The sequence below is a fragment of the Xenopus tropicalis genome, chromosome 1 (assembly GCF_000004195.4).
Source record: "Xenopus tropicalis strain Nigerian chromosome 1, UCB_Xtro_10.0, whole genome shotgun sequence".
Taxonomy (NCBI): Eukaryota; Metazoa; Chordata; class Amphibia; order Anura; family Pipidae; genus Xenopus; species Xenopus tropicalis.
The window spans coordinates 102,099,357-102,126,474 of NC_030677.2; the positions used below are offsets into that span (position 1 = coordinate 102,099,357).

The 27,118-nt window shown below is 39.1% G+C and overlaps 1 protein-coding gene across 3 annotated transcripts in view; it reads right to left on the reverse strand.

The window, feature by feature from the left end:
* Positions 1 to 5,991: 5,991 nt before the first annotated feature.
* The window catches only part of adamts10 (ADAM metallopeptidase with thrombospondin type 1 motif 10), a 53,707-nt gene continuing 32,580 nt past the window's right edge, over positions 5,992 to 27,118 (reverse strand). For all 3 annotated transcript variants that reach the window (XM_004910996.4, XM_031905008.1, XM_018096944.2), the window contains 11 exons: positions 26,814 to 26,916; positions 23,024 to 23,157; positions 21,835 to 21,958; positions 15,658 to 15,738; positions 13,668 to 13,834; positions 13,370 to 13,499; positions 13,056 to 13,185; positions 12,079 to 12,283; positions 11,177 to 11,353; positions 10,949 to 11,105; positions 5,992 to 10,664 (listed from right to left, as the gene is read on the reverse strand). In XM_004910996.4, the coding sequence (XP_004911053.2) occupies positions 10,555 to 10,664; positions 10,949 to 11,105; positions 11,177 to 11,353; positions 12,079 to 12,283; positions 13,056 to 13,185; positions 13,370 to 13,499; positions 13,668 to 13,834; positions 15,658 to 15,738; positions 21,835 to 21,958; positions 23,024 to 23,157; positions 26,814 to 26,916 (1,518 nt within the window). In that variant the 3' untranslated portion in view covers positions 5,992 to 10,554. The remainder of the gene's footprint in view (positions 10,665 to 10,948; positions 11,106 to 11,176; positions 11,354 to 12,078; positions 12,284 to 13,055; positions 13,186 to 13,369; positions 13,500 to 13,667; positions 13,835 to 15,657; positions 15,739 to 21,834; positions 21,959 to 23,023; positions 23,158 to 26,813; positions 26,917 to 27,118) is intronic.

The following is a 27,118-nucleotide window of genomic DNA, read 5'->3' on the forward strand; positions in this document are numbered from 1 at the left end:
CCATACACGGGCCAATTAGCTGCCGATATTGGTCCCATAGACCGATTTGGCAGCTTATCGGCCCGTGTAGGGGCACAAACGACAGGCCTGCCCGACCGACACTGGCCTGAAATTGGCAGATATCGATCGGGCTCCCCGAGCCCACTGCGCCTATTACCAGCATTCTAATTTGATCATTTGGCCCTGGGAGACCGAATTAGCCTATATTCACTCGTAGGTGTGGATATCATGAGTAGATCCACTCACTTGGCGACCTCGCCAACCGAGCGAATCTTAACGTGTATGGGCCTTAAGACATGACAGCCAGTCAAGCAGCTACTATTATCTCCTTCTGGTTTAGAAAGGCTCATATCCATTCCCTTCACAATCTGCCTCTAAACACAAGCTTCTAGGTCTTCCAGATCTGCTAGATTCACCCCAATGGAACCAACACAGCAACAAGTCCCGCAAACATGCATGAATGAGTTTTCCACCCTGCTTAATTACACCAGAATTAACAGTAACTGAGGAAAGCACTGGATTGCTTAGCAAAGTAATCAGACTGGCTCAGCTTATTGGATTCATCCTGCAGGGTGGTGCTCTCTCCCCTACAGTCAGGCACTTCATATATACTATCCCTGTTATTTCTGTACCTACTTACTGCCAGAATAGCTCAAGGTGGCCATACACGTTACAATAACAATCTTTCCTGCAATAACTGGTTGTAGGAAAGATTGTTCATCCACTCTACTAACATTAAGAGCTGAATCGTCAGATATGCTGGTAAAAACAATAGAATTCTACCCCTATCTGATGATTCAGCATTAACCTACTGCTGATGTTTAGGCACCTTATTTTCCACCCTGGCCGAATGACGAGACAACCAATATCCAAGGTTTTTGCTGATATCATCAAACCTCCATACCCGCACCGAATATTGTACAAAACTTTTTATGATAGATAATATCTGTACGTGTATGGGCACCTTAAAGCGGACCTGTCACCCTAAGAAATAATTCCAAATTGTTTTCTTTTGTGTTTGTCAAGCAAAATGAACTTCACCTACACTTTAGAAATTATTTTAATCTTATTTTCTTCAGCCTTGGAACTCACAATTGCAGCAAGCAGGCAGGGGCCATTTTGTGGACACTGTTATATTGGCAAGCTTTGCATCCTGCCAAAATCTTGTTTCTGTGCCAGTATGGGGGGACCCGATACCCATGTCCATGCACTGGTTATTAAATTAGATTGTGAGGGGGGGGGATGTGAGGAGAGCAGTAACATCTAATAAGTTCTAAATTGAAAGTGAAAGTAACTGTCTGCCCCACCTCTATGCCTAAGGCATAGAGGCGGGGCAGGCAATATATGATTGACAGCTGGGATTTTTAAATGCTTTTATTATGGGTATGGATGTGTTAATAAAGAAAAAGGCTTTTGATTTCATATTAAATTTGAAAAGGGCTTTTATTATACAGCTTTTTATGCCTGGGTGACAGGTCCACTTTAAGGGCTGTAATAGATGGGGAGTTTGCTTTTCAAGGCAACTTCCGCGACTTTGGAAAATTGTGGCGCCGCGTATGCCATCCCACTGGTGATTTACATTCTAGCCGGTGGGATGGCATTTCGGGGAGATTAGTCGCCGGGCGTGTCACAGCCCTTAAGCTTTTCCTCTTCTTGATACATTCAACCAAGTTATCAGCAAAGCAAATAAACAAGTTGTGACAACATAGGCAACCAAATCAGACTCCTTAGGGCTCTGGTACACGGGGAGATTAGTCGCCCGCGGCAAAACTCCCTGCTCGCGGGCGACTAATCTCCCCGTGTACCAGAGCCCTTAGACACAGCAGAGAGCAAAATGTAAACCATGAGCACTGAACCAATGTTCCCTCTAAGCTGTGCGCTTGTTTGCACGCACAGACGTTACAGCATAGTCTAGCCTGACCCGAGGCTAAAGCACACCAGCTTAAAGTTGTACCTACTCTCATATAGCAGAGCCACAAAATTCCTGTAGAACCATTATGGAGAAACCAGTTCAGTAGCAGAAGAGAACTAGATGTATAATAAGATGGTAGTACAGAAGTTACAAACAAGTTATTGTTATAAGAAGATGACCTGCATCTATTTATTACTCTGATTTTAAAGTAACTAGGATATCCCCCTCCTACTGGCATTTTTAATACTGAAAGGAGGAACTTTGACGTCATAGATACTATGTGGGTTGCAACCTATTTAACCCTTTCATTGACTGCAAACAGTGAACATACTTCTAGATATATACATTGGTTTTAAGATGCCTATTGCATATGGATTAAATCATGGCTTCATCTCTCACGACCTTGGCCCTGTCCCCATATTTATAGTGAGTGAAGAATAGGGCCTTACACAAAGTTAAAACTAGTAGTACACAGATCAAAGCAAGGGTTCCCTACCAGACAGCCCAAAAATCTGACAGACTTCCCTTATGTGCCATTAGCCTTTATTAGCACAGTCTAAATTATCATTAAAACACCTTAAACTGTTAGTTACGAATACAAATGCAAATGCAGATTGGCATAATTTTTACCTATAATACTGTGTTTTATTTGGATTTAATAAATAAAATCTTACCTGGAAACTAGGACTCCCTGTGGACCTCTGTGTAACCTGGGTTCAACCAGATGTACCTTTTAATTCCTTGCCTCAAAAGCTATATGAGCCACAGAGGGGCATAACATTTAAGGCTTAATTAGTAAATGAGCCCTGTGATGTGGTGAATCTGATTGGACACTCACCAAGCAACCTAAGTGCTCAAATACTGATTCTAGTACACGACAGGCTACTTATTAGTGTCATATCACTGATGCCCAAATCATAGCATTGACTCCAAATTGAAATTTGAATCCAAATTTTAAGTGGTTGTCTAGCCTAAAATATCTGAAGAGCCTATCATTTTATTGTTATGCTAGTGTACCTTCACACATCTTTATGAGAAATATATGTACAACTGTGGGGAAGAAACACAGTTTTCTGTGCTGCTCTTTTCACAGCTCCTCTGCATGTGAAACAAAGTGTACTCTATAAATGTTAAAATGGCTGCAAAGCTGGGAGTCGTAAATTGCATAAAAAGCAACAGAAGCCTAGTAAACTCTTTTTACTTACTATACCAGTTCTATGCAAGTTTACTAGACATGCAGGGCCTTGCCAAAGCCATTGAAATTTATTATTTTTATAAATAGTATGCTTACAGTTTTCACATACTGTATAAAATTTATGGAAATTTGTGGAAACTCACAGCTTTATAAATATGTATTGAATTTTATGCAAAGTTTTGCCTCAAATTAAATATACACTTTATGATTATTTCAACCACACAAGGTCTTTCTGTACATTTGTATTCTACCAAAAATATTATGGCTCCTAAAGTCATGCATAGTTTATCTGGTTGGGAAGTGTTTGGAAATAATTATAATAACGTTTGTATAGCATGTTACAGCATATGTTACAGATTAAAAAAAAATGTTTCTTATTGTATTTAAAAAGCCTGGGTGAACAGATATGTCTTGATGCCTCGATCTGTATATGACAAAGAGTTCCATACTGTTGGTAGCAGAGTAGCAGAAAGCACAAGATCCAAAGGATTTTAGTGTCACTCTGGGCACCTTGAGTATGAAGAATGAAGGGGATGGAAGGGTATGTAAGGAATCAAAAGTCTCAATCAAGATCAGCATTGGTACAAGCGCAGGAACACTAGGGGGCAGATTTTTTGCATTTAATGCAATAAAAAATGTTGCGAAAAAATCAAAATGTGAATATATGTGTAAGTATTTATTTTTAAACCTGAAATAGGTGATATTCATTAAAAAAAATAGAAAGAAAAGTCATATACTTTCCTGCTGCAAAAGTGAACGTTTTCCAGCCCAACCTCCGATTCGCTCCGCTCTGTCTGCCCACACTTGGGCAGTTGCCATAGGCCTTTAAAGCAGGCACACAGAGGAGCACGCAGAAGTGCATCCTCTTCTCTCTGCCTGGCAAGGCTTAGAGAAGCAGATATACGCTTTGTCTGTCTTTGTCCTTTTCATGTGGTAACTATAGGGCCCCCCTGCACTTAGCAACTCTTGGTGGGAGCCAAAACTCTCAAATTCCCCGTCATCACCTGAAAGCACTGGTGCACGGCCTGGACATTCAATCAATACTCAAAAATACTCAGTGACATGTGAAAAGAAGGTTATGCATGCTCTAATCCTATCCCAACTAAACTACTGTAACCTGCTACTAACTAGCCTCCCTAACTCCCATCTCTCCTCCCCCCTACAGTCTGTAATAAATACTGCTGTCAGGATTACTCACCTCTCATCCAAGAGAGCAACTGCTTGCTTGCGCCCCCACTACTACTGCTGTTTCCTGTCTTAAACTCTTCTGCCTCGCTGCTCCTTATATTTGGAATGCCCTCCTTGAATTTCTCCAGAGAATTAATAAACACCTGATCTGAGAACTAGCACTTCTATTTCAGTGTCACCCACTGTAACCTGCAGCACTTAATACCCTCCTATTTGTGTCTGTAATTTACCCTCCCATTTAGATTGTAAGCTCTACGGGGTTGGGACCTCTATCCTCTAGTCCAGTGCTGTCCAACTTCTGCGGTGCCGAGGGACAGAATTTCTCTAGCAAACATGGTGGAGGGCCGCTAATGGAAGCCAGTTTTGACCACTCCCCTTTTTGAAACCACACCCACTTCAAACAACACCTATTTTATCACAATGGTGGTAGCACAGCAAAATCCCAAATGCTTGGTCCTTACTGTGGGGATATCAACAGTCATTCATATGTGAAAGAATTATATTATGTCATATTAAGATATACCCTTAAATTCCATGTGCCTCCTCCTCCCCTGTGGATAGCACAGCAACCCCCAGTACATAATTACACACCTTAGGGACCATTTAATGGCTATTTCCAACTGCTAACAAACTCCCGCAACAAACCCCTGCCAGGTTCACCTCCCACAGGCAGCATAGGGCAGGCAGAGTATGGCACACACAGGCAGCACTCTGCCTGTCCTATGCTGTCTGTGTGTGCCATACTCTACCTGCCCTACCTGTGTGTGCCATACCCTCCCTGCCCTATGCTGCCCATGTGTGCCATAATCTACCTGCCCTATGCTGGCTGTGTGTGCCATACTCTGCCTGCCCTTAGCTGCCTGTGTGTGCCATGCTCTGCCTGCCCTACCCTGCCTGTTTGTACCATACCCTCCCTGCCCTATGCTGCCTGTGTGTACCATACCCTCCCTGCCCTACCCTGCCTGTGTGTGCAATACTCTGCCTACCCTATGCTGCCTGTGTTGACCATACCCTCCCTGCCCTATGCTGCCTGTGTGTGCCATACTCTGCCTACCCTATGCTCCCTGTGTGTGCCATACACGCATAGTCCAGGCACTACCTACATAGGTACCTACAGTACCTGTGTCTGAGGTGTGAACAGGTGAACAATGGGGGTGATTACAGCCTGAGCCTGAGGTGTGAACACTGCAGGGGGTGAACAATGCAGAAACTAAAAGGTGTGAACAGTACAGGGGATTAAATGTTTAAACAATACAGGGGTATTACAGCCTGAATCTGAGGTGTGAGCAATGCAGGGGGCCAGTTAATCTCAGTACTGATACCATTTAAAGCTTACACAAAGGTAAGCCATCAAAGCAGACAGACAGGTGGGGGGCCACACAGAGGGGGGTCACGGGCCGCCAGTTGGACAGCACTGCTCTAGTCTCTTTGTCACTAAGCTCTGTGGAATCTTTAATGCAACTGTACTTTTAACTGCATTCATTATTGTACTTTGTACTTATCTATTATTGTAATGACCCTCTGCTTGTTATTAATTTATTGTTCTGCTGTACAGCATTGCGTCTATAAGTAGCGCTATGAAAATATGCATATATACATACACCCAATAAAAATGCTCCACTCAGTCATCAAGGAGAGCAAGTAAAATCCTAAATACATATAAATACATTTATATAAAAACACAAACATACTGACAAACCTTTAAGGGTCTTCTTTAATAACAAAATGTCTTATATTTTTTTAAAAAAAAAATGTATAATTTTGATGATTTTCATTGTTGAATAAGAAATGTTCTTTTACCAAATCTGGGAGCAGACAGCAAACAAATACAGTAACATGAAGCTACAATAAAACAATGTTTTTTCTTATTGTTGGCTTTTGATAGAGCAGCTGGAGAACCACAGGTTGTAGCTCTTACACAAGTGTGATCTTACATTTTCTGACATTAACCCTTTCCATATAGGGTGTCTTTAATCTCTCCATTACCTGACAACAAGCTATGCAAAATTAACAGTGCTGGCACACTGAGGTTTTTTTTGTGTTTCAGCATTATAGATTCTACAATTCCTCAAATTATGAATTTTAAAAATAAAAAGTTGGAAACATTTTGACAAAAGTCCTGGTTAATGACAAAAATCCTGGTGTTTATAGTAAATTCACAAAAATCTTTAATAATAATGTCCTATAAATATCTGTGCTATAATATTTCCCTTGCATTATTAAAATGAAACATGGAAAATTGTAATAGATTAAATATAAAATAAGGTATCTCCTTAATATAAATTATAAGGGCATTGGAGGACATCAAGCAGTTCCATGATCATACCAAAGGCATGAGGTCAGAAGTGATTTGCAATCTAATTTACAGCAGGGTACACAGTCTCCTAAAATACATGAGTCTGAGCTTTTGTACAAAGCACACCAGCCTTTGTAGAAGCTTGTAAATGCTGTATCATCTAGTACTGAGATGTAGAAGATCCGCTGTGTACTAAGATCCTCCAGTGGTTAGGTCTGGCTTAAAGTAATGTCTGTATTTATTTTACTTTTATCCCTTTCTGTTAAAGCACAGATATCCCTAGAAGTTAAGAAGAGGTCTTCAAGAAGGTGCCTAACTGCCTCTGCAAGTGTTAAAACCTTACAGAAGGTAAAGGTTTATATCAGTTGTAGCTTCATTGACTGCTTTAGAAAGTATAGGCTGTAACTTTTCTAGCAGCTTAAATGTCTTAAAGCAAATTTGGATGGAGTACTTACAAGTATGGATTTAACTACTATAGATGGTATATACCTGTATATGTTTAGAGGAACCAGATGAAATATAACAACATAGTAAAATCAGTGTGCCTCTACTGGCTGTCCTTGTAATTTATTCCCAGTGGCCCTGTACCTCCGCTGTTATATGTGGAATGTAAAGCGTATTTGCTAGATTGTAAGATTAGTGGCAGAGCATTGGGCAGACCTACTGTATTGGGCACAATAAGGGTATGAAGGGGAAGGGGTATGTCTTCTGTCTCAGTGCTTGGAATTGTATGAATTCACAGTCTAAAAGAGCTAGGGCTAGCTCTGTGTTAAATTGTCTCTGAGCTTAATAATAGCTCGGTTATCTCTTGATGCAAAAGTACAGTATAAGCTTGCTACTGACTGATAAGGATTCCAGAAGTATAAAACAGGTACAGAGAAACAAGAATAAACTAGGAAGATGCCTTAAGAGGAAAGCTCTAGAAAAATCTTGCTGCTATAGAAAATGTAAGACATTGTACTGAGCTGAAAGCTTGCTTTAGGGAGTAAATTCTATTACTGAGGTCTGGAGAAAGTTTTCCAATTCTTTATGGATTCATTATGCACAAATAGCTTATTGTAAAATTTAGAGCTCAAGGACATTTAGCTCATTTTGTATTTGTTTCTAGTATGTTTCTCTCAATGTATTGTCAATGTTTTTTTGTTTCAAGACACCATCTGTGGGCCACCTTTTGGTCAATGCCCATCTTAGCTCATAAGACTGAAAATATAAAAATCAGAATGATAAAGACATTGCTCTATCAGCCATTCAGCCAGAGTTCCAAGAATATGTAAGCCCGCAAATAACCAGAGATCTCACTCCAAATTACTTTTAAAAGGGGATTAAAGGAGTATCTTATAGTGCATATAGCCAAATCTGATCCCAATTTGAATTTGAACTGGGCCCCCAGCCACTGCTCTGCTCCCAAAGGTTGCTTGTTCCACAGTTTGTGAACTACTGTTGCACAGGGTCAAGTATTAAAGTGATTATGTACCCTCCAATAAGCATTTTAAAAGTCACTCTGGAGTACTATAATCGGTACTTCATTTATGACCTTGTCATGGAACTCTATTCAAATACCATTTATATCTTTCTAATTTACAAAGGTGCTAAGTTTATACTCTATATATACTTGCAGATTTCTATTTTCCATTTGTATAACTGTGATCTGTGTAAGGCCTGTTAGTTCATCTGCAATGACTGGTGTTAGTGAACTGAACAAGTTTGCTTCACTAGCTCCAGGTCATGAAAGAAAGTAAAAATTACATTAAATGTAGCACCATTATTGTAAACATTTTCAGTAAAAAGTAAATCGAATCAAACAAGCATGATTTTTCCCAGACTATAATGTATATCTTTCTGGAGCAGGCCTGTCTAACTTGAGGACTGCAGCCCAGATACAACCCTCCAAGGCTCTCAGCCTCCCTATGGGCTCAATTCACTTCTTACAAATCCCTATTTTACCATAATTTGACCCTCAAACATGTGCATATCATGGAAGAATTTGGAGAGCACTGTTCTAGCATTTTGCTCCTTATGGCTACTGTAAGCCAGATCCCTCTCCCTTTAATTTAAGTAGAACATACTAAGAAAATACACATTTGCTTAACTGCAGATAAAATACAATTTATGCCTACATAAAAGTTGAATTTCTTTAAGTTATTTCAAATACATGCAAATCTTTCAATGCCATGGTACATCTATCTACTGGGTACTGAACATGCTGTTTTTATAGCTGAGGGTATCAACTGTTCCCCACTCTGCTCTTTGCACATACACGTTGTTCTCTCCCTGAGTGCTCTAGAATGTAAAGAATTGAAAATTAAAAGACAGACAAACTGAACTGTGCACATGTATATATACCTTGTAACTTAACAATTTTATATAAGAGAATCAGATCAATGGAATACCTGCTGGATATGTTGTGTTTACTATGGTTTATGAACATTACAGTATACAATACCATATGTTCTCCTCTCAGATAGTAAGGGCAATTGTGAATTCTTGTATTTTGTGCAAGTTCAGCTGAATTTTTTCTCTTGATATTTAGTGAGCAGAAGCATTGGAGAACTATAAGCAGTTTGGGGACAGTCAATATTTTGCCGTATTTATTAAACTGCTCAACTTCCAAAACTGCTATGTGGAGCTGGCTATTAGAGTCCCTGCAGCAAATGGACTGTGAAAAGTTGCTTATCCCTACACCTAAGTGATGTACAGACACCAAATTGCCACATGGACATAAGTTCCACCTAAGAAACTGTAGCTGATTATTAATAATAATATATTTTTTTTTTACAGCATTGGAAGGTAGAGGAAATTAAGACAGATTACATATTACCTATAAAAACATTGCCCAAAGCCTTACAGGTATGGGACCTGCTATACAGAAGACACTGGTTTATATAGTAATTGCAGTAAAACGGGCAGAATAAAAATATTGCCAGTTTTTCAGAACATTATGGTTAATAGTTTTCTCCAGAGGTCCCATATATATATTTTTATCAACTGATACCCACTTTAAAACTGCACTATTTGTAATAATGTAAAGTGTTGGAAGGGCAATTTATACAGATTATAAAATATATTTCTTTAAAAAAGATATTAGTAACTAGTGAAGTGCCACACGTCTTCCAGCAGTGCTTTGAATATCCACAGGCCATGAGGCTTAGAAGAACCCTCAATGCATCTGTATATGGCTTAAATAGAACCTAAGAAATGAAAATTAAAGACTCGTACAGCTCTCATTACAATTCAGAATGTCTCTAGAGTTTTAAGGTTAAGGAAATGAGCACTAAAAGGTGGAGAATTGTAGTATAGAGAAGTGAACAAAAAAGAAGTTTAATGGACCAAATGTGTTTTGTATTAAGAAGTGTTTTATAATGTTTCCCTGAAAGCACTCCACACTTGCATCCTCTTTACAACATAGGTTTCACATCCTCTGCTGATTCACTGGTTTATATGGCCATAGTAAGCTAATGAGGAATTTACGAACTAAAACTGAATGAATAAAAGTACAGTGAGTAAAAAGGTAAATAAGAAAATCCTAAATTATTTGCCAAAATTTTATGTAGGTATGAAATGCTAAATTTTATCCTCCCTCTCTTATGTGCAAAGCATCAGTAGATACATTACTTTGCACTGGCACAGCTTCATTACAGCCTGCAGCCATGATGTTTGCCAGATTGCCAGACTGGATTTGTTCAGTCATTACTGACATCTTTGTGATTTTTGCTTAGTGTGCCAAACAGATCTACAGACTGCCAGCATACACCCACTTGTAACCCTTATAGGTTCTGAGCAGATGACATGTTGATTAGAAACTGAATAAGCCTTGTCATGTGTGCTGAGATGAATACTAGACTCTGTAGATGTGTAGATGTGAAAGTAAGGAAAGAAGGACAAGGTATAAAACAGAGAGCTGACATTATTTGCCAACTGCAAGATAGAGAAAATACATCCAGAGAGGCCTGTTGTGAGTGAAGATCAGTGGCCTTGGCAGGTTTTGCAACACATCTGTCTGAAGTAAGGTCGGCTGCAGAATTTAAACTTCAGCACCAGAGGGCAGTACGCCACCTTGTTCACATCCTTACATTCTGCAGAGAGAGTGAGATAAAAGTAGGTTGAATTTAGAGAAAGGGTCCTGTCTGAGTCTGGAAGAGAGAGGAGGTTCCTAAAGTGTGTTTTACAGGCTGGGGAGAAAAGCATTATGCTCTCTAGGGGAGGAAGAAATGACAGAGGCACAAAAAGGGAGAGAAATGTAAAAACGAAATTTAAAAATAAGCAACTGATGAGAGTAGTACTTTATAAAATAAAGATATGTTGGACAGAGAACATTTGCTACATGACCTCTGCTTTGTTTAAATGATAAAATTCTCACCATCGGGACTGTCAGAGGGATCAGCCAGGCATTTATTTTCGCACTGCTGCATTGCAGATGGCCGAAAAGATTCTGTGCATTCTATCGATGGCTGCCCTATATGACTCAGGCATTGCACAGACCGTCTCTGTTGCCCAAGGCCACAATTAGCTGAACACTGAAAGGAAGTCATGTTAGAAAATGATCTTAAATGAAAAATTAATTAACTGCATACATTATGATACCTACCTCTCCCCATTCACCTGTGATCCAGCGTGATGGCGGGCATCTTTGTAAGGTGCAGCGCATAGTTGTTGCAGGTTTATCCTTAGCTTGGCAGTGAGAATGGGGTAAGGTACTATCTTGGTCACCAATCTTACACAGAACAACTCGGTGTCTGTACCCAGGCCCACAGCTTGGGGTGCACTTCAGGAAGAATTAGGAAAACAGATTATCTCAAAGATGACAATGATGATTATATGACACTACAGTCAATTCTGATATAATAATATAATGACACCATTTTTAGTCTGTTGATAAGGCCTTTCCATTTTGCACCTACAACTTCTGTGCCACGTTGCCAGCTACTTAAATAATGTATTCTTAGCTTAGTCTACAAACTGGTATTATTATCTGAATATTCAGACAAAATTACTTTAGCTGTGGTTGGGGCCACATAGGCATGTTATTCTAAAGCTCTGGCTATTTGCCAGATCACAGCTGAGTTGATTGTAATGTGCTCTGGAACACATTATATGTTACAGTAAACTGTAAATGTTTGTATATAACATTGTAAAAATATCTGTATACACAAAAAAGATATTATAACAGTTATGCCCTGTTATATTATGAAGAAGGCCTCAATGCAACTTTCATAATTATACTTAAATATTACTATGTTATTCTGCTTCTTCATCACAGATCCTGTTTAAGTCTCAAATTTGTAACTGTGCATTTATACTTTTTTTGTATTGTACAGTATAGTCTGCAGACACCCAAAGACATTATAGTAATTTTTCAGGTGATATAATTAATATGAGATGCCAGGATTGGATGGGTGACTATAGGTTTAAAGAAACTGGTGTTAGTGGATTTCATTTTCCATACACTTTACCAAAGTGTAAAACCAAAACTAATCAAATCCTATTAACCTCAGACCAGTCCAAAGCCACCCATTCAGGTGGACATGTGTCTGTGTTGCAGGGTTCAAGCATGGACGGGCGAGGCTGAGGGCAGGAGGCATCATCCAGGGACTTCTTGTCAGTTCCTGACACCCGACGCTGACATATTACACTGCGAGTGCGTACTCCAGAATTGCAGCTTCGACTGCACTCAGACCAGGCACCTATTGCCCACCTGAAACACAACAGGGTAAATAATTTGTGCAAAGTTCCTATATACAAGACATAGTTATGTTATGTAGGTAGGCAAGTGGGGATTTGTCTACTTCAACTAAAAATGTTGCAGAGCAGTTTTTTTGGGCAGTTGTTATGAATAGGGCTAGAGGAATATGGTGCTCCAAAGCAATTGGTTATTATAATTAGGTTTACAAACTGCAAGCCAAAATCCACCCAGAAACTGCCATAGATCATAGAGCAAGTGTTGTTGGCTTCCATTCTCCACCATTTTTTCAATGTCAGAAACAGAAGTGGACTAGTAGCTGACACCCTAGTTGTTTTAACCATATATGGGCCCACAGAAGAGTGAACCAAATCAAGCAGCCCTTATAGTAGGTAAAACTTGTGTCCAGGATGTTGTCCCTGAAATAAGCAAAACAATACAGTTTAATGGATGTTTTTGTGGGTAATGCCTAGATACCATGCCTGGACTGGCAATCTGTGGATTCTGGCAAATGCCAGGGGGCTGCTGTAAGATGCGATAGACAGTTACTCTGTGGGTGCCTCTGTGTCCTAGAAATGCCAAGACCTATTTTGAATCCCAGGCCAGGCTGCTAAATACTTTCTCTTTCAGCAGACTACATAATAGCATCTTCACTTAACCCATTTGTGTTTTCATCTATCTTTTCCATATATACACATATGGAAAGAAGAATTGAAATGGTATCAGAAAATGCCATTGGTAGTTTCATTCAATATGTGTCTATATCAGAAATAGCTAGTACACTCACTCAGGGGGGCAGGGTTCAGTGTTGCACGGCCGCTGTTTCTCCTGGATCCTGGAGCTTGGGTCACACAAGTCACCAGAGACAGTGGAACCATCTGAAAACTTTTTACAGAGCACCTGCTGAAGTTGCACACCTGAGAAAAGAACATGAAAAATATGAAAAAGAACACGAGTTAATCAGTATTCTTAAATAATTTTTTAACTCAAAATGTGATTTCTAAAAATGTCTAAAATCTTACTGAAAGCAATTGGTTACTGCATATGTGCAAAGTTTCTGCTTTTCATTACACATAGGTATAAAAAGCTTTATATTCTCACCTCCAGCACAAATGGCTGAGCACTTGGTCCATGAACTTAGATACCATGCATAACTGTTCTGCGTGACTTGATTGATTGGGGCATTAAACTTGTATCGTATTCCAGGCAGTATTTCCTCTCTTACTGCCACCTATGTTGAAAAGAAGATACATTAGCTAACATATATACAACTGTAGCAGAGCTTTGCATTTTAAACACCAAATAGAATAATGTTTAAAGGACTTGTGGGTAAGGTACACATAAAGACAAGTAATAATGATTTGCTTAGGATTATTAAGTAAAACATAATTCATGTTACCATAACAATCAGTGTAGTATTAGTAGGCCCTAAAGCCTCCAGTGATTCTGGCTCTTCCTGGGGCCTCCTGTAATGAAAGATAGTGCCAGCTACATCGAATCTTTGAGGAGTATCTGGAGGGAACCTTCCGTTGATATAATATTCACTGCCTTCCTTTGCTTTCAAGGCTGTTAAGAGAAATATATTTTTACCAAATTGGTGGAGGATCACATTTTTTAACAGAAAAGAATGGAGACCAAATGTTGACATACAAAAGAAACTACCATGACCATGGGCATGAATTACAAGCATAGGTTCTTGGCACTGAATCAGCAATACACAATATCACAAATGAAAGCAAGACTCAAAGAGCACATATTAGTATAAAATTACCACAGCATATAGAGTGTATGTAGTGCAGCGTACATAAAGTTTTTTTGTAAACCAAACATAAGGTTGATATTACCTAAACCACTAGGATCAATTTTATCAGGATCCAATTAACCTGGCCATATGTTTTTGGAAAGAAAACTCAAACACATAGGGAGAATATTGCTAGAACTACATACACGTACTGTAGTACCCAGTTCTAAACTAAACTTAGAAACCTACTACCGCAAGGGAACAATGCTAACCACTGAGTCACCATGCAAACCTGAATTAGTTCAAAAGGTGTATGTTGTGAATGGTGAAACTAGGTTGCAGCTAACCTGCACCACACAGTACCTTGAAGGAACCCAAAAAAGATGCTGTTTTGTATTATTAAAAGACAGAATTCCTGGCAGGGCATGCTTGTTACTGCATCTGTTCAAATTGTTCTCTGTGCATATGCTTTTTACAAAACATATTTTTATGACTTATTGGCTTAGCAATTTCTACCTGGTAATTAAGTTGCTTGATAAGGGCAAGCACATTATTAGTATAAACTTGGTTGGTAAACTTTTCTGCATCTAACTTAAGAGACTGACAGTAGAGGTATGAGATCCCTTATCCAGAAACCTGTTATCCAGGAAGCTCCAAATTACAGGAATTCTATCTCCCATAGAGTTCATTTTAAGCAAACATTTCATTTTCAAAAATGATTTCCTTTCTTCTGTAATAATAAAATAGCACCTTGTACCTGATGGTAACTAAGCCGCATAAATCCATATTGGTGGCATAGCAATCCTATTGAATTTATTTAATGTTTAAATAATTTTTCAGTAGATTTGATCCTTGATCCTAATTACAGAAAGATCCAGAAAACCCCAGGTCCCAAGCATTCTGGATAAAAGATCCTATACAGGGGGCATAAGTATAAGGCGCTGGCCCCCAAAAACCTCTAAAGGGCCAGGCGCTTTACATGCATATGTTTTATGTGTCTGTGTAATTGATGTTGCATTAGGAAAATGTGCATATCTCCCTGTCAAAAAAAATCTGTTTGCAACCAAAGTATCACTGCAAAGGCATCAGGGAAACATTATGTCCAAGCTGTGCACAAACTGTGGGGCACACAATATATAATGAGTGAAAGCACTCAATCTTGTACATATTGTGACCCTTATGGTGCACACAAAGGAATATTTTAGGTACATTGGGAAGAAAAAATTTAGAGAGACCATTGCATCCAGGCTCTACTTAATTTCAGGTTGCCAAGCCCACTCCTCTTACCATAACACTACTGGCATAGTGTGGGCTGGAGACCACCAAAACAGAAATATATTACAACCATAATCCCCTCCAATCATCTTATCAACAAGTCAGAATGTAACCGTTATACCTATCACTCTTGAGTGCTTGCGATCTGAAATCTCATCGAGGGGAACCATTTGAACCATCAAATACCTAACATGGAATATGCCATTTATCTAAGTGTAGTGAAAAGCTAAAGCTCTTTGAGTATGGACTTTTGTGTCACAAAGATGTTTTAGCGACAGGTCATGTTATGTTTATTTATAAATTGTAGTGGTTCTAATTTTTTATTTGTAATTCAAATTCAATAATATTTTATATTTTTCACACCATAACTCACCTAGGTAACTGAGTGATATGTTAAGCTGACGGATATCAATATGTACTGAGCCTTTAGGGATCCAGACCACTTCCTCATATCCTTAAGAAATTAAGAAGAGAATAGCAATTAAACTTTTTACTTTTACAATTCCATTTATAAACCCCAAACCTAGAGGTTATTGGTCCATATTCCAACAAAATGACAAATTCAACCACAATCCACTTAAATTCCCTTTATATGCAAAAATATTATGCTTCAACTTGAAGTTTTATTTCCATTGGGTGTATCTTAAATTACTAGTTTCTTAATATTTCTTTTAGTGCAAAATAACTGGAAAATTATTGCTCATATCAATTATTTCAAATGAAGGTCAAACAGAATAACAATATGTGTGGACAAACTATGATCCAAGTAATGTGTTAGCAGCCAAAGAATGCCTGACTTGTCTAGAAAATAAATATGCTTCATGTGCTTTAGAGATAAGGGCTAATTCGGCCAACTTTTAATGGCTCGTAGGCCAGGTTCCTAAAATTACATTTCTTCTTAGGAACTTCAGTTCACTAGCAGTATAGACAGGCCCAGACTGGGATTCCAAATAGGCCCTGACATTTCAAGTACACAAAGGCCCAAACAGCCCCCACAAATAAACACACAATAAATAATGACTGTCTATGACATTTTACAACAGCCTCTCTGGCATTTGCCAGAATCTACAGCTTGCCAGATTGGGTCTGACTGCTGAAATCCAAAAATATCCACTAGAAATTGGGTGTTGCTGGAGCCCCATAGCTAGAGTTGTATGGGGTGCCGTTTGTCCAAAGTACATTTTGTCTACATAAATACATTCTATAAACAAATGACAATCCCCAGGACACAGAATAAATGTGTGGCCATATACACTGGTTACAAATATACAAAAGACATAGTTCTGTGAAAATAATCAATTTCATGCACAAAAGAATATAATTATATTACAAACTCCATTCTGTAAATTTTAACAAGCATTCTGTCTCACAAATGTATCACATCCATACAGCAGAACAAGTTTTTTACAGAATGAATTATGTAAAACAAAACTTTGCACAAAATATATAATGGTGTAACTGACTAGCTTATTCCAAGCTAGATTTTATGACAAAATAGATGCTTGTTACAAAAAGGAAGATTCTATAGCACAAAAACCATTCTATCAACAAAATGAATACTCAGTTCCACAAAACTGATAAAATATCCATTCTGTGAATCAAATTACTGAACCAATAGGAAGCAAGTATATTCATTATCCAATAACATACAAGTTTTAATTGAAGTCCATTTACTGGTCTTTCCCCCCCCCCCCCCCCACACACACATGAGGATGTGTTTGTAGGATTTATTTAACAAGGTAAAAAACTGCCAGCTCTGCCCCACATGGCTGCACCATCCCCAGTGTATAGATGTGTGGCCTGATAGATGTGCCCTCTAATGGCTGCTGTGCTGCATAGCAATAACCATTAACAAAGAACAAACACTCTTAAAAGGGCAGCTGTTAAACTCTACAGGTTCTTAAATGGAATGTCTTACAGGTGGATGAGAACTATAAGGGTGAAGACACACAGAGCTACTAGTAGCAGCTACTTTTTCACGGCTACTAAACACCAGAAAATCCCCTGCCATAGACAATACGGAGAATTGCCTCTGCTAAAACACACATAGAGACAGTTATGAGTAAATGATCAGCATTGTCTGTTTTAGTAGCCATTACAAGTAGCTGCTACTAGTAGCTCTGTGTGTCTTCACCCTAATTGTGTACTGATTCTGCGGCACAAACTGATCTAATGATGTTTCTCTGGATTGTGCAGCTAAAAATGAATCTAGAATAAAACATAAATATAATACCTTCAGGTAAGTATAATAGGCCTAATTATGATTGCCCCCTTTTTTTTTTTTTTTAAAAAAGATTCTTGCTCAAGCTAAGGGAGTGGGAGTAGGACCCTGAGGGGCAAATTGGTGACATGGAGGGGGTGGGACAGTAATGTAGAGGGAGGAGGAGGAGGGACCAGTGATATAGGTGGGCAGGCTGGGGGCAGAGCCACAGAAACCCTGTGTGTATGGGCAATAACAACCTGGCTTGATTATGGATTTTGGGCAGGTTGAGGGTAGGCTGGAGAATGACAGGTAGACTGGTAAATTCCCAATACTGGCCTCGGCCTTGCCTGGTATTTACTAGCTAGACTGGCAAATTACTGGCCGGGTAGCAACCCTACCCCTGACAAGTCAATAAAACACAAGATATAAATAGCATTATTTCAAATAAACTCATGTGGGGGCCCCTCGATATAGTACAATATACAGATATTTATGGTAGCAGTGTAACTCAGTATATGTGAGACACTTACACCAGTGAGTAGAGCACAAACCCATATAACATAAGCTCCTCCCCCCAAGGATACCAGCTGCACAAGTTTGTATAATTCCCCCACTGTAGTAGTGACCCTAATAAGCTTTGTAGGTGATTGTTAGGCTCCAATGTCTGCCCTCCTCCTAGCTGTAATATTGCAGCAGTTAGCTGATAGAGCTCTATTAATAATGTGCTTAGCTATAGTTCAACTACTACATAATATGCGTAGCCATGTGATTCAGCCACTTCAGAACTTGATGCAGACAGGCTGGTTGTACAGTATGATGTGTAGGCCTTATGAGCAGTATCCTAGTTAGCTGTAGTTCAACTACAACACACATCAGTACTATGTGCAAACAAAAGGGATCAGTTACATATTGGTACTTCAGGAGGATCATCAATTATTTATATGATGTATTATGTGTGTGCGTGGTGTTGCACTGGGGTGTCCAGGGTCCAGCAGGGCTGCCCCCCTGGAGCCCCTCACCTTAGTTGCCAACTTCTCCCCCGCTGCCAGCCTTCATCCCCACCCTGTGTGTAATGCACACTGCGTACCCAAAGTGGGGCCCACTGGGATTTTTTTTTCCCTGTGGCTACATAGTGTAGTAGTTGAACTATGGATAAGTAAATTATTAAGAGACTGCTGTAAGCTAACTAGTACAATATGTATGTATGTATGTAGCGTGTGTGTGTGTGTGAACACTTTATAGACAAATTAAAACAGTGGGCAGATCAGTAAATTGACTCCAGTTAAAACCTGCATATTATTGGATAATGAATATGCTTGTTTCTTATTGGTTCATGAATTTGATTGACAGTGTTGTTTCACAGAAAGGATATTTTATCAGTTTTGTGGAACTGTGTATTCATTTTGTTGATAGAATGAATTCTGTGCTATAGAATATTGCTTTCTGTTACACGCATCTATTTTGTCATGAAAATCTAGCCAGTTACACCATTATATATTTTGTCAAAGTTTTGTTTTACATTATTCATTCTGTAAGCAACTTTACACATAACTGTTTTTTTGTATGGATGTTATACATTTGTGAGACAGAAAGCTTGCTAAAATTTAAAGAATGGAGTTTGTAATATAATAATATCCTTTTGTGCACAAAATTGATTTTATTCTCATTCTTCACTAGAAATATATCTTTTGTATATTTTTTTACCAGTGTTTATATCCACACTTTAATTCTGTCTACTGGGGATTGCTTTTTGTATATAGAATGTATTTTTATAGACAAAATGTACTTTGGACAAACGGCACCCCATAGAGTTGAGCAGTAGTAGTTCATTTCAATAAAACTTGCTAATTGTAAATTTTGTGTTCTAAGACTCTAAACAATGTAAAACAGTAGTTTTGCTAAATTATTGCTGAATATCTGCATATTATACAAGTTAAAAGAAAATGTTATTTCAGTTTCAGTGGCAGCAAAGGCTTCTATTGTAATTCCTGCTGTAACTTTCTCCCTTGCTCTCATCCTTTCTTGTTGCTTTGTGTTAACCAGTCCCTATAACAATTTCTCAGGCAGCACACCTACCACTGTAACTTGCACATGATGATAAGTGGGGCAGAGGGGTAAGAGTTGTTTTTATGAAAATTGAGACCATACCTTCAAAACCATATTCACTAATTGGTTTGGATGTAAGGCTGATGTCAGACCAGGCGTAGGGTGGATATTTTCGGCAAGCCTTTTCCCACTACGCCTCCTACTCGTGCCTACACCTGAATGAATAGAATACGCTCGGGTGCAGGCACATGTAGCAGAAATATGCATAAAAACATGAGACTTTCAAACTCTATTCTATTCATTAGGGTGCAGACACAAGTAGGATGCGTAGGGCGGAATTTTCGGCAAGTGTTTTTCTGCTTGCCGAAAATATGTGCCCTACGCCTCGTCTGTCATTAGCCTTAGCTCTGTTAACCAGGACCCCTTTACATCCTCTATTGATCCATATTGTTAAGTAATGTCTGATGTATGTGTCCTTCTATTGTACAGCACTGCAAAACATGTTTTCACTTTCTAAATAGTTAATAAAAATGTAAAACCCTTATGTATATCTTTATTTAAGTAGCCCTCTTTTGCTACTGGGGGAAATCCTGCACCAATTTTGTGACAGCAGCAGTCCTGTGTCTTCACTATATGAATGTCCTCCAACGGTCAGGACAGACTGGCTTTTAAAACCCTTCCCTGAGTACTCCTTTGAACTACAATCAGAACTCTGAAAATAGTTGGAGAGGTTTATTTGCAGAAAAACCATTAGACCATTAGACTGATGGCAGACAGGGACATCTTTACTACTGTGGGTAACTAATCTCTACGGTAAAATCTCTACAATCATGAGTAACTAAACTCCCCAAAATGCCTTTCTACCAAAATACCTTTCATTTCGGGGAGATTTGTTGCCTGTGGTAGATGTCTGACCTGCTCAGGGTCCCCTGCTAAAGTGTTCAGAGTCCTGGCAACAACTACTTTTGGGTTTCTGTGCAGTAACGTAACAAAGCCTGTCTGGGTCCGGGTGTTGGCTTTGCAACCAGCCCCCCTCCAAGGCATTAATGTTTTACTGGTAGTGCGCATTTCTTCTTCCCCTATGGGCCCAGAAGGGGTGCGGGTATGGATACAGTCGCACTGTCCACACCTCTGGTGGTTACTACCCTGTTTCTGTGCCTTGAATAAAAGCACCATTTGATCTTCAGAGCCCTGACAAAGGCCATTTTTACTATTTACCTTGAAAAGTGCACACTTGCATGCCACTGGGGTTCTCTACTTTACACATGTATTGAGTGACCTTACACAATCACTGCTTTCAGCCTGCTCTTACTTCCAGCAGTTCCTCTTTCCCTCTGCAGTCCTTCCTGTCCCTATCAACTCATAAGGATGTGGAACTCCTCCCCTTTCCTGCTTAGAAACCATACAGAGCAGGGTTGCCCGGCTGGTTTTTCCACCAAATTGGGCCAAAAATTTAAATCACAGGTTTCGAAAGTACAAACCCACCAATGTGCAAATTTGGGCTACTTTTTGGAGCCTTGGCAGGTTTGTCAACTTTTTTCCCCTAGTGTACCTGACATGCCTCTCCTAGGGAATGTTGGGTAATGCAGTTTGTCTTTAACAATTAGCCTACAGCCAAGGTTAATGTAAAACTACATTACCCAGCATGCAACATGCTGGTAAAAAGAAACTCCCTTTTTTACTGCTGCTTTTCTGTCCACTCAGTCTCAACCTCTCTGCAACCTGCTTACTGCTCTATATGGTATGAGATTGTACTACTACTTGTACTGTACTGTGATTTGGGGGTCTGCCATTTGTTACTTTCTTTTCTTAAGCTATAACTCTCAGGATCTCTTTTCTCGTTTCTGAGAGCTGTAGTTAAACACACCCATACGTACTGTATATTATGTCTGGGGTTAATGCAACATTCTAAATCCATTTCTGCTGTGACATACCTCCCTATTTATACCTAGATTTTTTTTTCACTGTGGATATTGTGCTATTTTTGAGCTACTTTTGAAATGGCGCTTAGTCTTGGGCTGGTTTTGGGACTGATTTTTGCTGGTTTGGGAAATTAGATCTGGCAAACCTGCAGAGCAGACAACTACTGCTCCAAAACAAAGAGACTACATGTAGAAAGGCTCTACGTCTATAAATTAAGCCTAGTCATTGATATTGTTCTACTGTACAGCACTGCGTACATAAGTAGCGCTTATAAATAAAGATATACATACATACATATTGTTGGGTCATATTTGTAAATCAACAATAACCTGATATATTAGTAAGTGACCATTTTAGTGTTTTGATGTTCTGTCTCACCTCCCTCTGGCAGGGACTGGTTAAAGATACCCTCAATCGTCTCACAAGTGCTGCCGTCTCCTCCACATACACGACATTTGTCTTCTTTGGTATCAGAACCCAAGATTCGGTCACAGCCTACATGCTAAAAATGAGATAACAAACAGACACATAATGATGTCTTTGATAGTAAGTCTGCATGATATACACATGGATGGTTTGTATTTACATGGATAGTTTGATTCCAGAGTCATTAAAAAAGTGCAACTCTGAACCATTATAACCCATTGCTGCCTATCAGGAATTATGAACACACTAGGGATGTGTTGTAGATTGAGCAGGAAAGACAGATCATCATGTGGGCCCCTGGGAAAAGAAAGACTTGTATGCGTTGGTGAGAAAAAAGGAGTAAAAGTAAATAAAGAAGGTTAAAAAAAGCAAACAGAGAAGACTGAAAAGTAGAGCAAAGAAAGGTTGTTAGCGAAGAAGGGAAGAAATGTATAAATAAAGAAGAGTGAGGAAGAGGGGGCAGAAAGGGTTTGCAAGGAAAAGTGAACTGTGAGAGGATGTTAGCAAGAAAGAATTAGAGAGGCAGCAAAAATGAGACTAAGCAAATACAAGTGTAAGTGTTTATGTATATCTATACTGCAACTCAGGATACAGGAATGAGCTATCCAGTTTATATAAGAGTAACATTTTCCTGGTACAGGATACATTTATTTGACTGGGCTATTCAAGAGTGGCTACTGTAAATATTTAACCTCGGAGAAAACTTTCACCCCTGAAGTTATATGTTGACACTCTCTGTTCACTAAAATACATGAGAAAGCCATCCATAATTGTACTTGATACTATACTTTCTTAAATGCTGAAATGCTGCGTTTTGGTCTTCTCCTAAAACTAGACACTGGTACAGATATTGCATTTTCTTTGTATATATATCAGTATATATATACTGTATATGTATATATATATATATTTATAAATATACAGAATCGTCAAATGTGAAACTTTCACTTCCTTCACACACAGTAACCGCTGGGGTTGTTGAACATTTCCTTTGTACTATATAAATAAAGCATAATACCTCATTGATATATCCTTAAATTAATATGAACCTTGCTCATGCTTGGATTAAAAAAATAGTAAGAAACCTTTTTCCTTGCATACCATGGCAATGCACTAATAATTCACAAATGATTTTCTATACCTTGCATTCGCCATTGACACAGATATCATAGGAGTCCTGTCTGCAGAGGGTCCCATCAATAACAGCAGCTGCTCGCTCAGTATAAAAGTTGAATCCCTCAGCTAGGCAGTTAAGTGAGCAAGACTTAACACCACCTGATGAGATATTACAGTAAGGATAGGGTGTAAGGAAAAACTATGAAATATTTATCAAAATATTTTCTATTAATGTTTTCACCAGGTCTAGTAACCCATAGCAACCCATCAGCAGGTAGCATTTGATGGTCAGATGTTTGAACACATCTGCTTATTGGATCTGGAAAGCTTTAGATTATTTATTATACTGCCTCTTAACCATATTTCAGACAGGCATATAATGATTCAAATAAGCATTATGTCATAGAAAAGCACTGATATGTCTTTATTTATTCATATTTTCTGAAGAATATCTGCCGTTTGTGGTGCAAATCAACCTTAGGTATTCTCAAGACATCACATTGGCTGGTGATTAGTGATAAAATAATCTGTCCCTTTTGCTTTGGCAAAAAAGTCACGAAACTGTAAAGCAATTCAGGAAACATCCAAAAATTTACGAAACTCGAGTACCCCGTGACTATTTTGACTCACGCAACTTTAATAATAACAAAGGAAGTGGACTGTTCAACAGGCCCGTTCTTTACTGCACCCAATTGGCTATGCCTCCAGTGATCACCAGTTCCATAATCTCACCCCTTCATTCAATCCATTTACATAAATGTGAGACTTGTAAATTGGGACCATCATACTACAACTTTTTTGTCTGTAATGGTAAAAGGTCTGTTTTCTTGGGGTCAAAGGGTTCAGCTGTGGTCCTAAAGCTGGCCATACACGCACCGATACTATCGTACGAAACCTCGTTTCGTACGATATTCGGTGCGTGTATGGCATGTCGGCGAGTCTATGGATATCGCAGGAAGCTGCTGATATCGGACGACTCGCCGATCGGCCAGGTTAGAAAATTTTGATCGGGCGCCATAGAAGGCGCCTGACCAAAATCTGCCGTCAGGGCTGAATCGGCAGAAGGAGGTAGAAATCCTATTGTTTCTACCTCCTTATCTGCTGTTTCAGCCCTGACGGTGTGTGGCGGAACTGACGATGTTTCGTGCGACCATGTCAGATCACCACGTGTATGGCCAGCTTAAGACTTGTAACCACACCCTTGGCTTTTGATAAATGTTGATGGTGCTACTATTTAAATGGAAGAATGTAGAAAGATATTTGTGGGATAGTTAAGAGTTTTTGTTTTAATGATATCCACCTCAAAGCCATTTGGATGCAAACCTTATGAGGCCTTAGTTCTGAAATGTGTTTTTACTGATATGCTGATGCTTTTGATAACAATAAAGATGCAGCTTAATTACTCACATTGATTTTCGGTGCATGTTAAGAAATGTAAGCAATCATTAGTTCTAAGACCTTGCAGTTTTATGTGTTTTTTCTGGACCCATTTTACCCAGACCATTTTTCTCTGATCATTTCAGGAATTTAGTTGCATCTGGACTGTATTAAGCCTTGTTCCCGGCCTCATTTCCCCTCTGCACCTCTGCCCTTTTCTTTCAGGAATGTGCTGAGCTGAGCACAACACTTAAATCTTCCACTTAGGATTGCTGAGCAATATCACCCATGAGAGAAATTCCCGAGCAAGTCACTGAGGGAGAGTTAAAGGGTATGTTAGGATATGGATTGAGGAATCAGAACTGGACAGAATTCGAAATCCCTGGCTAGCGATGTACATTAGAAAACATAACTAATTATATTAACTAAAAACAGGACATTGTGGTAGGAAGGGAAAAGCATGGCACTTTTAACAGACTTGTTTGTTGAATATTTTTGTCACATACATTTTTGATTTTGAAATCTGCAGTATTAGTTATGGGATAATGGTGGTATAAAAATATATTGTTATTATTTGTATTTATATACCCATTACAGGTTGATCATAAGAATAAGGTGTTATAGTTAGAAGAATAACCAGAGGGAAAATGTTACATACAGTACACAAAACAAGATAAGAAAAAAACAAAAGTAAAACATGACACTGGAAAGTTAAGGCAGCAACATATGGTAAATGTCTGTTGATATACACAAAGGAATGATAAAGTTCACCTAAGAAAAGGAGTAACTTCTAGAGAAGGTCAAGGTAATTTTCAAACACGCTTCCGCATAGTCGCACTGGGCAACATTGCATCTGTTCTGCCTCTTCTGAAAAAAACATGCACAAGTGCACCTATTGATGCTGGAGAACTCTGGCTAGTGATTTCAGGCTGGAATTCTAGAGGCCCACCAGTAGACCCTATCACCAACCAAACAATTTTTCCTTCTCTCCTCCCTCAAGCTCTGTATTTGCCTATTATCTTTTCTAACATGCCAAAATGTTTTCTTCTATCTAAATCTTCTCTTGGTTCTCATACAAGAAATTAGAGATGCACCGAATGCACTATTTTTGGATTCAGGCTAACCCCAAATCCTTTGTGAAAGATTCGGCCCAATATCGAACCAATTGTGAATCCTAAAAAAAAATAGTATAAGGAAGGGGTAAAGAGAACCGCACACAGCACATGGAGAAAAGTTTTCAGCTTCCATGTCTATGTGACAAAAAGTTACATTTAAGGATTTGGTTCGGCCAGGACCATGGATGCATGGAATCCTGCTGAAAAGGGCAGAATTTTGGCCGAATCCCGAACCGAATCCTGGATTGGGTTCATCCCTACAAGAAATAGGCCAAATGGCTAGTAGCTGAAGGGTCCACTGACACATGGGCCCATTGATAGTTTTCCTGGTATCCTGGTGGGCCAGTTCAATGCTGGTTTTAGAGACCCCACAGTGGGCTGCATCCATAGGCATACCAGACTTGCACAAATAGAATAACACTCTAAGGGGGAGATTTATCAATCCACGAACGGTCCGATCATTCCTTGCGTATTTTCGCCGATTTTTTCTCATTTTAACACGACTTTTCCGTACTGTGAGTAAAAAAAACCCCCAAAAAATCGTATTGTCGCAACGAGTACGAAAGTTTCGGATTCATTCAAGCTTCGGTATTGTGACTTTCCTTGGGCCAGGTTGGAGCTGCAGAGTGCCATTGATTCCTATGGGAGGCTTCCAAAATCATGCACTGAAGGGTCAAAGTCGGAAAGGTTTTCCTGCATTTTAAGATCGTTCGGATACGAAGATTTCGTGACTTTCAGATCGCCAATACGATATTATCAGAACAGAAATTATCGTATCCAATGCGAATTTTTCCCATTCGGGATTCAAATTCGTGTCTTAATAAATCTGCCCCTAAAAGTGTTTTAATTTGGTGCACAAGAAATGACATAATCCCTACTGAAAACACTAGCTACAGCTCACAGCTTTGGGTGAAATTGCAGCAAATTCAAATTCCTGCTTACATGCAATTATGCTGTTATTCTAGGTAAAAATGCTGCAATGTGGGTAAAAAACCTGGCAATTTGCTTCCAAAGTTTGCATTTTGCGCAATGCACCTGGTAGGTAAATGTGGCTTGTGTTCTATAAAAAATATCCCATAGCAGAGTACATGAGTTTATTAATTGCCTAAACATGCTCTGCAGGGGTGTCCATTTCAACCCTTTGTCTATATATTAGAGGTTGCAATATTGATGTATGTAATCATTCAAAGTAACCCAGTTTACAATCATTTCTATTACTCATGGTTTAAGAAGTTTAGATCGATCAGTAATTTGTTTGTCTCTGTAACTAGAAGCTATAAAAAATGCTGCATATGCCAATGAGTGAATGATGTGCACATTTACCTCCTCTGTAGCTTTTCCAAGAGTAATATTTCCCCCGAAACGGCACATTATCAAACTCTGCACACTGCACCTCCCGGAAATCCTGTGAACCAGCAGGGCAGTCCTGCAAAGTTAAAAAAATCTCTTTAACTTGCAAAATCTACAATCAAAATAGTTTAAAAATGATTCTTTCAGGGAGACAAACAATATTTAACCCTTATATCTAAATTCATCAAATTAAGTAATGAAAGTGTACAGTTGTTTCCCTTTGTTGCCAAGCCAGAGAACCCATCTATTTAACTGCATATCCCATTACCATGGGCAGT